Source organism: Gavia stellata, unplaced genomic scaffold, assembly GCF_030936135.1.
Source record: "Gavia stellata isolate bGavSte3 unplaced genomic scaffold, bGavSte3.hap2 HAP2_SCAFFOLD_42, whole genome shotgun sequence".
Lineage (NCBI taxonomy): Eukaryota > Metazoa > Chordata > Aves > Gaviiformes > Gaviidae > Gavia > Gavia stellata.
Window position 1 is genome coordinate 91730 of NW_026776913.1, and position 12074 is coordinate 103803.

General features: G+C 54.9%; 1 protein-coding gene across 1 annotated transcript; it reads left to right on the forward strand.

Annotated features, from left to right (window-relative positions):
* The first annotated feature begins 9423 nt into the window (after positions 1-9423).
* Positions 9424-10347, forward strand: LOC132321391 (olfactory receptor 14C36-like). Its single transcript, XM_059834889.1, has one exon. It carries the CDS (start codon positions 9583-9585, stop codon positions 10345-10347), a length of 765 nt encoding a protein of 254 aa, XP_059690872.1. The 5' UTR covers positions 9424-9582.
* Positions 10348-12074: the final 1727 nt, after the last annotated feature.

A 12074-nucleotide genomic window follows, 5' to 3' on the forward strand; every position in this document is an offset into this window, starting at 1 on the left:
GCTCCAGGGCACCATCTCCCTTGACCCATGCGCAGCAGAAACAGTCCAGAGTTTCCTCTATTTTTCTTCGCATTCTTATGCTGTACATCATATTTGTTCTTATTAAAAGTCTCGGGGGACTTTGACCCTGAGCTGCTGCTTGCCTGCCCAGGTGTCGCGGTGTCTCCCTGAGGCTGGTCTAGGGGAGCAGAGCACAAAGACATGGTGGTGGGGAAGGGGTGTATCTCAGGGACAGCAGGCTTGGGGTGAGGTTGTGGGGCTGCGATAGCCCATGGTTCCTGGGGGATAATCGTATTGACAGAGACACTTCCATCCTGCTGGCCACGGGCAGTTTCTAGTCAAAATGTCTCTCTGATAGGTCCCATGATGCGACCCCAGTGGGAGCACCCACTTCCTCACCCCGGGGTTTCCCAGCTGCTCCTTGCCCCAGGCCCTACCTTCTGGTCCCACAGTGCAGAGGCCATGACAGAGCTGCCATGCCAGGGTAAGCCCTGGGCTGTGGCCCCACACAAGTGAGCCCTAAGGCAGCTGCAGTGCCCTGAACACCCCAGCCCACCCCAGGGGGATCATGGCCACAGATTACCTCCCACAATGGTTCGGAGGCAGTTCTGCTCCCCACTGCCCCAGCACAGGGTGCAGAGCCAGTGTCTGGGACACATGGGACTGGAATTCCCTCTCCTCATGCTCTGCCAGGACCCAAGTCTCCAGGGGCTGTTCCTGCTGCCCAGGCACTTGCAGACCCCAAGCACTCTTGTCACAGCCGCAGAGCTGCCTTCTTCCTGAGCAGGGGCTGTAAGGCTCCATGGCAGCCCTATGACCCCTCCTCCTGCTCCCCCTCCAGCCCCCACCCCTGTCCTCCTCTGCCTCACCAGTGGTGCCAGTCTGGGTTTGTGTCGGGGCAGTACTTGTGTGCAGGTACAGGAGGGGTGGGAGCAGGGGAATGGGGGCATCTTTCTTTCAGCGCTGTTGGAGGGCCAGGGGGATGGAGAAAGGATCCCCACGAGACGTGTGCTGCAGCCAAAAGCCATGTCCCAGCCCCTGGCCTGGAGAAGGGCCCGTCCAGGAGGATGCTCATGTGGGCACATTTCCATGGCAGAGGAGATTTTTGTGTCCCTCCCCTAAAGCAGGTACTGCTGGGAGCTGAGCCAGGGTCCATCTCTGCTCAGGCTTTTACCTGCCCCAGTGCCCACGGCAGAGAAACCTCTTATGCAGAAGCCAGGCAGGGAGAAGGATTTGGCACCTGGGCAGGAACTGGTGCCCAAACTGCCCTCCCTGCTCCCACTGGTGGATCTCCACACCCCTCCAGCTCTTCCCCAATGGACTCCTCTGCTGCGGGCTGGAAGGTGCGTTGGCTGTCTGTGGCAGGGCTCCCTGTGGGGAGCAGCTGCAGCTCAGTAGCACTGCAAAGAGCAGGATCTGGCCCTAGAGGAGAAGAGAGGCAGCAGCTGTTGCCAGCATCCTCTTCTACGGCAGCGTTGCCCCATTCCCTGCTGGGAGCTCCTCTACACCTGGGGTGACCCTTGGGGGGACCTGGGGGAGCCCAGGCTCACACATCCCTCTGCCCCACACCCTGGAGCCTTCCTGCTGGCAGCCCCCATGGGAGAGCAGCGATGGGTGACATTCATGGGCACTGCAAACAGCCTCCTTTCCCTGGAAAACTACCCACTGGGGCAAGCTGCAGCCCTGCATCTCAGAGAAGTAACGTATAAAAGTGAAGTAAAGAGGAAGGGAGGAGTGTTATCTTCTGAACACAGGACGGCGGGGGCCTCCGGGCAGTACAGACACTGACCTGCAGACTCAAGGTGCCCCAGGTGGGGACCAGGGAGAAGAGCCCAGTGGTGGTCCTGCGCCACCTCCCCGCCAGCTCTGCCCTCCCACAGGCGTAATATTTCTCCCCTGCTCTGGCACCTGGTAGAGGTTTGCGTCCTCCTCCTTGGGGAGATGAGCCATAGGCCTGGGTGTGCTGGAGGGGGCAGCGCAGCTGAGCAGAAAGAGCCCATTTCATGGCATTTTGGGACCTGAACATTCTGGCCCTGCAGGCTGGCTCTGTTCTCTGCAGGAGGCAGGATCATCACTGTGCCCCAGATCCGTGCTTGCTCCTGCAGCTCCCAAGGACCGACCTGAGGGGGGTCACAGTGAGAGCCCAACTCTCAGCACTGCTGCCCTACGCCGGGCAGAGCTCGGCTGTTGAAAACCCAGAGGAGAGCAGCCTTATTTCTCTTAGTTTGGGCTCACCGTTCCCGGGGGCTGGGCGTCCTGCAGTGAAAGGCCATGTCTCACAACCCATTTTGATTGAGGGTGTTTTTGCTGATGGAGCAGCTGAGGCACCACCTTCTGGCCCTCGCCACCTGGGCATGGCTTTGGACAAGCCTGTGCATCCCTGATCCCACCATCACAGGGTGGACGGAGACACCCAACACCCAGAAACAAGAGGTGGGCACCGGCCCCACCAAACCCACCTCTGCAGGGCTGTGCCTGACCTCAGCAGCTCCAGGTTCCCTGAGCTGAGGCTCTGCTCTAAGCCAGTGGTGACAGCGGAAGGAGAAGGAGCTGGAGGCAGGGTCAGGGTAAGAAATGTCATTCCATTCCTCCAGCTGGGGGTCCCACAGCCCTGCCCAGGCTCCTCCAACTCAGACACCCTACCTGCTGGCACAGAGGAGTGTTTCCCATGTGGTATGGCATCTCCACCTGGAGACAGGACAATCTCAGACCCTTATCCCTGGAGACCCACCAGGGCAGCATGGCCCTGGTCCCAAAGGACACCTGGGCTGTACCAGCACCCTCACACCACATCTCTCAGTGCAGCCAGAAAGGATTCCCAGTGTGCTGACCTCTATCCCCTCCCTGAGGTCTCCTCACAGGGGCACTCTGCTGCCAAGCATTGTCCCTGGGCGGTGGGTGGGGTGGGTGTGTGGTGCAGGGCAGTGACCTGAGCTCAGGTCCAGCACAGCTACCTGCTTTTCCTCCAAGAGGGGGCTCAGCAGAGGCAGCGCACACAGCCCTCCTCACCTCACAGCCAAGCCCTGGGTGGGCAGGGCAGGCCCACAGAGCCTGGGGAGGATCAGTGCCTGCACCTGCCTGAGGCTGGGGAGTCAGGGCAAAAGCACCCCTGGAGATGCTGGCACCTGAACCCAGGACAGCCCACATGCGAAGTGGGCACTCTTCCACTGAGCTACATCCCCTTGACACCTGCCAGCATCAGAGACACTCGCATCCTGTTGATGTGCCTATGACAAGCACAGTCTTGTCCCCTGGGTGCCCAGGGACACTGCAGACAACAGCACTTGAATCCTCCTGAGATGGGGGGAAGTCAGGACCAGCACTCTGCTGGGGCCCGATCCTGGCACAGGGCTGCACTGCAGAATGCTGCCCCTTCAACATCTCTGCAGGGCAATGGGGCAGGAGGAGGCTCTTGCTGCAGGTGCTGCTGCCATGATCTGGCCTACTCCATGGTGTTTCAATGGAGAAGAGGAAATCCCTTCCCCTGAGCCTCCTCTGCCACCCAGGGCAACAGCCCTCTGTGCCACATCTGTCCCCAACTCCACAGCAGGAGCAGTGCAACAGGGGGAGGGGAATGCCCTCCCTGAGGTGAGGTACCCCCAGGCTCTGATGGCACCCCAGGGCATGTGGTGGAGAGGACATGGGGACAGAAATCTTACACCCCTTCCTCCAGGCACTGGGCCTCCCCCTGCACCCCTCTGTCCCCCAGCATCCCTGGAGGTGGGGTGAACAGCAAGCTTCCATCTCCCTGGGGCTGAGGGTGTAGGTAGGGCTCAGGGACCTTCCCACTCCTTCAGCCCTGAGGACTGTCCTGACAGCAAAGCAGTGCCCTGGGACAGCCCTGGCTGCGGCCTCTGGGGCAGGGTGGGTGAGCGTGTTCAGCTCTTCACTCAATGGTCGATGGGTTGACCACATGCAGGGGTGGTGTTGTCATGGTGGTAAAGCTGGGGCAATTGTGGTGCCCAATGCCATAGACTTTTCCCTGCTGAGCCCTTGCCTGGCAAGGAGGGTTTGTGGGAATTAAAGCAGACCACAGTCACCGTGAACTTCTGGGGTGGCTGAGTGGAGTTAAGGGGATGGACTGCTCATCTAGTCTGCTTTGCACACAGGGCCCCAAAGCCCATCCTCAGCAATGGCTCTCCCGTTCTTGCTCAAGAAAGACCTAGAAGGACTCTTGGAGCAGTGACAATCCTGCAGGCACTACCCCTGCGGCCAAGCATTTTCAAGCTCATGCTCAAAGCTGACAAGACAGCAGCTGTGCTGTGACAGACGGTCTCTCACCGCCTCTCACTTGCGCTCGGTCACAACAAACGCAAACTCCTCTAGAGGTGCATGCCTGGGGAGCCAGCCCTGAGGCAGCCGATCTGCAGGGAGCTAGGACGTGCACATTGCTGTGGGACTATAGTCCAGTATGTGCCATTCCTTGGCCTGACCGGTTGACTGGGGAGATGCTCAGGCTGGAGACAGAGAGGCATGTCCTGGGTCACAGTTGTCACTGTCTTCCTGATGGGTGAGAAGGGTTCTGTAGCAGCAAGAGGTTGCAAGAGTGGAGCCCAGCAGCTTGTTGGAGCTCATGAGCAGGTCTTTCTTCCTCTGGACAGTGTCTGATGGCTGTGAAGGGCTGCAGCTGGGCTGGACAGTCCAGTCTGGTGGGTGAGCATATTTGGGTATGGAAACTGGGGACTGTTGAGACAGGTGTGCTGTGAGCCCCGGGTTTGGTGCTGATGGGATGGAGAACACAGAAGCAGGTGTGATGCTGAGGAAATGCAGAGGGAGGTAAATTTGGAGCGTAAAAACGACATCCAGCGGTCGAACTGGTGCTGTATGGAAGTCACAGTGTGAGAGTTGGTGACGTTTAATGCTAGACCGCAGGGGAGCCACTGCTGGCATTTCTGTCCGGACTTGTGCCCTTGCAGCAGGGAGGAACTGATGCAGAGGGATGTTCATGTGGGGCCCCAGAGGGGTCCCCCTGTGCTGTGTATTTCCTTGCTGATGTGCAGAGAGCAGCATGTTTGTGTTTCATCAAACTTTGCAGCAGGGGGGCAAAGGGGTCCAAGAAACTCTGCTCAGGACAGCGTGTGACTAAGCCCATGCGCCACAGGGGACGATCCTCAGCACGGCTTTGTCAGCTGCCCTTCGCACATCAGAGGTCTCGCTGCGACAGACCTCTGGAGGGAGGCTGCTGCCGTTCAGGCCTCAGCTCCAGGGAGTGCCTCTCCCTGGCACTGGGGGGACGGTGGCCTCCCCCATGGGCAGTATGCTCTGGTCTGGGAACTGAGGTCCAGGTGAAGGATGTGTGTGAGGAGGGGTGCAGCCTGTGCACCATCGAGAATGACAAAGAGGACAGAGACAGGGTCTTTGCAGAGACCCCGCAAAGGAGGGATCCCGATTGCTGTGGAGCAGGGAAGGAGGGACAGATGCAGACCGCCCCGAAGAAGCACTGACTAGGGAGTCCTGTCCAGGGCAAGCCTGGGGACTTGTGGTGCAAGAGGAAGGCTCCTTCTAACCCCCAGATCTGCAGCTACAGTGCACGGGCAGTGCTCTGGCAAGAGGTGAAGGAGCAAGGAGGGCCAGGGCAGGATGCAAGAAGGCAGACAGGCTCTGCAAAAATCAAAGGGAGAAAATCATTGCTGAAGCCTGGGGTTGAACCAGGGACCTTTAGGTCTTCAGTCTAATGCTCTCCCAGCTGGGCTACATTAGCCCTGCCCCAGCAGCCCTTGTCCCAGTTCCACCCCGTCCAGGCCACCGGCTGACACACAAGAGGAGAGCTCCTTGGGGACATTCCCAGAAAAAAGCTGTGCCCAGCACCTGGCCTCTCCCTGCCTCCATGGCCAGGTGGGCTCCAGGTGTGGGGTGGGGCCAGCTTACAGTAGGAGTGCCAAGATATGTGTCGGGCCTCAAGTACAAAGCTGACAGTGGTGAAGGCAAGTGGGCAGGGTAGGCACGTGCAGCTGCAAAAACTGAGGGTGGAAGAAGTGTGGGGTTGGTGGAAGAGCTCTCTCACAGGGAAGAGAGGGCCCAGGGGAGGCAGAGCTTGCACTCGTGCCATAGGCTTTTGCTTCTTTCTTGTATGAGCAAGAGTATTTTTTTCAATGTTTGGAGATGATATTTAGGGGGAAAGAAGGCTTGAAAACCTCCAAGGATCAGGACTGCACAACCACTCAGGGCAACTTCTTCCAGTCCATGAGTGACCTTATGATTACGACCCCGTGGACCTCATGGTCCTTATCTCCCACCTGAACATTCTTTCAACTTTTGTCCCTTTCCTCTCATTTTCCCACCATGCACCATGACGAAGAGCCTGGCTCTATCTCCTTAACCGCCTGATAGGAACTGAAATGCTTGTATAAGGTTTCCCGAAGCCTTCCCGTCTCCATACTGAACAGTGTTCCCTCAGCCTTTCCTCAGGTGGAAAGTTCTCCAGCCCCCTGCACACTCACACACACCTGCCTGTACTGGTGCCCCTTCACTGAACTCACTCCAGTTGATCCATGTCTTTCCAGTATTGGGGGTAGTAGGCTCCAAACTCAGTGCGGTACTGTGTGTGTGGTCTAGTGAGCACTGAATAGAGGGGCAGAATGCCTCTCCCTTCTCTCCTGGATATGCTTCTGTTCATACACCTTGTTGTCCACCATGACCCCCAGGGCCTTTTCTGCTGAGCTGGGCCCCAGTTGGGGCTGTTGCCCAGGGTTAGGCCACCCCACAGGTAGGACTTGGCATTTTTCCTCTCTGAAATCTAGTAGGTTCTTGTTGGCCCACTCTACCAACCTGTCAGAGTTCCTCCAGAAAGCAGCCCTCCCGTGTAGACACTGGTCCCTTGCCTCAGTTTTGTGTCATCTGCAAACTCTGTCAGCTCCTCCAGGACACTGATAACATCGTTAAGTCCCAGGAGAGACTCCAGTGCATCCAGTCAGTCTTTTGCTCACCTCTTTGCCCACCTATCAAGACTGTAGCTTCCTAGGTTCAATACGGGAGTATGGTGGGAGACAGTGTGTGGTGGGTTGACCTCGGCTGGCTGCCAGATGCCCACCCAGCCACTCTCTCACTCCTCCTCCTCAATAGTGCAGGGGAGAAAAAAGGGAAAAAAAAGCTCAGGGCTTGACATAAAAGCAGGGACATGACTTCCCAGTTACCATCATGAGCAAAGCAGACTCAACTTGTTGAAAATTGATGTAATTTAGTACCAATTCAAATAGGTTTGGATAGTGAGAAGAAAAGGTAAATATTACAATGGCACCTCCCCTTTCTCCCTTCTTCCCAGGCTCAGCTTGATTCCTTCATTGCTGTTTCCTCTACCTCCTTTCCCTGTGAGTGGTAAAAGGAGGAATGGGGATTGCAGTTAGTTCATCACAGTTCACCTCTGCTGTTCCCTCCTTGCACTTTCCCCATGGCAACCTTCCACCAGGCTAGAGTTCTTTCAGGAAATACCCAACTTCTCTGGCACTTGATCCTCCACAGGCTGCAGGGAAATACCTGCTCCATTGTGGTCCCTCCGTGGGCTGCAGGGCAATCTCTTCTGCGGCATCTGGAGCTCCTCCTCCCGCTCCTTCTTCACCGACCCTGATGTTTGCAGGAAGTTTTCTCACACCTTTTTTTTCCTTACTCCTGTCCCACTCTGGCATTTGTGCCCTTTCTTAAATACATTTTCACAGAGGTGCCACCAGCTTGGCTGATGGGCTTAGCTTTTGCCAGCAGTAGGTCTATTGCAGAGCTGGCTGGACTTGGCTGTGTCGGGCATGGGGTAACCCATTGCCTCTTCTAACATGGGCTCCTGATGCCCCTCCCCTAGGAAAAAAGCGGACACAGACACCAATAGAGAGCAAAAAACTTGGCCTTGCTAAATGACATCCCCTGCTCTTCCATCATCAAGAAATCCAAACTATGCATTGGAGGGGAAGAGAGAGAAACAGAGAAGGCCTCGACACTGTGCAAGCACTGCTCAGCAATAGCTAAAACAGTTATTAACGCTGTTTTGGCCACTGATGCAAAGCACCAGATGAGCTGCTATGAGGAAGGTTAATCCCAACCCAGCGAGACCCTGTACAATCTGCACCCTTATTCCACAGAATTTCCGTCATGGTCAGGTCCCACACTGAGCGATACACCTGAGTGTATACATTCAATACATACAGAATCGCCCCATTCCTATGTTGTTGCATTTCTACACCCTACTCAAACCTTTCCATTCTCTCTCTTTCTCAGTCCCCAAATCCCCTCTTAACAACACTTACAACTTCTACTGCATACTTAGAGGAGCTTTGCTTCCAACAGTCAGGTTTATACATCCTCATTTACCACTGCGCTGCTCCTTGACATCACTGATACTATCCACCCATTCCAGCTCCGCTCCCTCCACCCCCCCAGCGAGTGTCCATATGAGAAGCCAATGACTTGGGCCCCATCTGTCAAGGTGGTCACTCAGGACAGGTGAAGTAACGTGCTGGATCCTTGTGTGCCAAGACCGGATTGGATTGGATCACCGTTGCACCCACCCCCTTCCTCATGAGGATTGCCCTCTGTTGGTTTGAGTGGTTCCTGCTGCCTCGCTTCCTAGAACTTATAACTCACACCACAGATGATTTTCCCCCAAGGTCAGACCTCCTTGAGGTACATGCCGGATCGCCCATCCTTCTGTATTACCCACCAAGTGCACCCTGGTCCTTGAGCAAAGACAATCTCACAAATGGGCTTGCTTTTTCCCAAGGGAGGAGCAGCCCACACTGCCTTCCCCAGCCACCTCCCTGTGTGCACTCTGGGGACGTTATCTCCTCCCACAGTTATGTACAGGCTTTGTTTGGGCAGGACCAGGACAGTTAGCAGATCCCCTGGGGTTTACCAGCTGAGTGAGTTCTGCTAAACCAATGACCTGTCCAATACGACATAGAACAGCATCACTGAAAGTTTGGCCTGTTTTCTCAGCATCCTTGGATGAAGGCCCTCCCGTCTCATGAGCTGGCAAGGGCTGAGTTTGTTCAAGTGACTCCTGACTTGATCCCCACCCACTGCTGCTTGTTCTCCATGGGTTCTGCCTTAGGGTACAAGGGCCGGGGAGACCCTGCTGATGGAGACTGAGCCAAACACAACACAGAGTATCTCAGAACTATTTACACCTGCTCTTGCTAAATGTTGCTGTGGCCTCACATTGCTTTGTTTCTTCTTTAACTTTAACTTCCGTAGTAACAGCTCATCTTGGTGCCATTGAATTCCCTTGAGAGAGTCAACTGAATATCCCTGTGGGCCATTGCAGCGGGCTGTCCTTACAGCCCAGCTATACTGAGCTCTGCTCAGTGCTCAGTGCTGTGTTCTGTTCTCGGTAAGACCCTGTGTCACTGATCCTGAGAAATCCACAGGTTGCTTAAAGAAGACATTGTCCACCTCCCTGCCCTGACTGGAATTTCCTTATGTCCGACCACAAAATCCAACAGCAGCTCCATCACCCAGTTCCTCCTCCTGGCACTCGCAGACACACGGGAGCTGCAGCTCTTGCACTTCTGCCTCTTCCTGGGCATCTACCTGGCTGCCCTCCTGGGCAATGGCCTCATCATCACCGCCATAGCCTGCGACCACCACCTCCACAGCCCCATGTACTTCTTCCTCCTCAACCTCTCCCTCCTCGACCTGGGCTCCATCTCCACCACTGTCCCCAAAGCCATGGCCAATTCCCTCTGGGACACCAGGGCCATTTCCTACTCAGGATGTGCTGCCCAAGTCTTTCTGTTCGTCTTTTTCATTTCAGCAGAGTTTTACCTTCTCACCATCATGGCCTATGACCGCTACATTGCCATCTGCAAACCCCTGCACTACGGGTCCCTCCTGGGCAGCAGAGCTTGTGTCCACATGGCAGCAGCTGCCTGGGGCAGTGGGTTGCTCAATGCTGTGCTGCAAACAGCCAATACATTTTCACTACCACTCTGCCAAGGCAATGCCTTGGACCAGTTCTTCTGTGAAATCCCACAGATTCTCAAGCTCTCCTGCTCAGACTCCTACCTCAGGGAAGTTGGGCTTATTGTGGTTACTGTTTGTTTCAGTTTCGGGTGTTTTGTTTTCATCGTGCTGTCCTATGTGCAGATCTTGAGGGCTGTGCTGAGGATCCCTTCCGAGCAGGGATGGCACAAAGCCTTTTCCACGTGCCTCCCTCACCTGGCCGTGGTCTCCCTATTTATCAGCACTGGAGTGTTTGCCAATCTGAAGCCCCCCTCCATCTCTTCCCCATCCCTGGACCTGGTGGTGTCATTTCTGTACTCGGTGGTGCCTCCAGCAGTGAACCCCCTCATCTACAGCATGAGGAACCAGGAGCTCAAGGATGCCATGAAGAAATGGTTTTCACGGACACTTTTCAACAGCTGAGACCTGCCATCTCTCTTCACACATGATTCCCAGTGCATCCTGTAATGTGTTAGAGCTTTGTTTATTCACTCTGTTGCTGGTTTTGTTGTTGTTATTTCTCCCTATCATTTTCCTGCATGACTCTTTGGATTTGTCCCGCTACACCTGAGGCAGGAATGTGCTCTCTCTCATCTGGACACCTCAGAGAAATTTGTGTAACACTGGCTCATATCTGACTCTCTCACACTAGCTCTGTAATAAAATGGGATCTCCCCTGCACGCTGCCTGCACGGTTGGCTCTTCTTCCAAAGCTGGTGTTAAGAAGAACAAAAGCCCAAAAGGGCTCATTGATCCACGGATTTGGGAGCAAAAACCTCCTTGTCACATCATGCCCTTTTAGAGACCAAGGGATGGATTTTGAACTGATCTCTGTGTGTGTCTAGTGACAGTGGGGATGGTGAGTGTCACTGAGGGACATACCCAGGGCAAAGCCATCAGGGTGAGCATCTCCTGCCTCGAGCAGGAGGGACGGACAAGACAATGGTCAAGTCTCTTCCAACCTGAGTTATTCTGTCATGCAGTGAGTCTTTTCCATGAAGATAGGATAGGCAGAGGAAGGAGAAAAGAGAGAGAGGCAGAAGTAGAGAGATGAAATGTGCCAATATAAAGACAGTAGTTCTTCTGATCAATGCTTCTCCAATTGAACAAAAGATAAGAGAATTTATTTTGCTAAGGGGCTGCATAAAACAATTAACAGAGAGCAAGGGCGTGTAATCAGCTTGCCAGTACATGCTCTTGCTGCTGTTAATAAAAAACTATGAAAAAAAATCATGAAATTTCATGAAAAGCCAGCCATGCTGGAAAGGAAGACTTTTCCAGCTATTACATTGAGGTCTTTTCTGCAGAGCTGTCAAGTTTCTCCTAAAAATCTACATGCAGGGCTGGATTCAGTTACCCACACAGAGATGGTCGCTGCCCTTTGGAGCTGAAGCACCCACGTGGGAAATGCGTCCCAGGACGTCTGGGAGCCCTTCTGGAGCCTGAGCTGGCAGGCAGGCAGAGTACCTCGGGGTGGTGGAAGGCATCACCTGCCTTGAACACTGCTGGGCAGAGCTGCGACGAGGCCTCTCCAGCACAGCAGCACGCTGTGTCCCCTTGGGTGCTGGCTGTGAGGTCAGGTCTGAGCAGCCAGCAGTGGGGAGACAGATACTCTGAGGTCTCGAAAGCCATTGCAATGCTGCCCCCAACAAGATGACAGATTTGGGGAGGTCAGGGGGAGCTGGGACAAGATTTGGAGGAGGGCAGAGAGGTTTGGCCAACAAAGATGAAAGGTTTTGAAGAGGAAAGATGCGTTTGGGTAATCCTGATGCCACTGTGATACTGACTGAGAAAACATTCACGTGAGGCCTTTACCCTCTTTCTAAGCAGTAACCTGAAGCCCTAACCCTACCCCAAAATGGCACCCTTCACCCTGACAGGAATCCACTGCTCTAATCCCTAACCTCAAACCTTACCTCTAAACCAAAGCCCCAAACCAGAAACTCCTCCTCCTACCCTGTTACTCACTCCAATTCCCAGCCTTTATCCCTGCCATTAAATGCTAGCCTTGACCCTCACCCTCCCCACAGCCCTACACAAACCCTAATCCACAAAGCGAGCCCCTCCCCGGCACTAACTGGACACCCTCAGCAGAACACCAAACCCTCCCCAAAGCCCAACAGGGCCAAGGTCTTTGTCCTCTGGGCTAT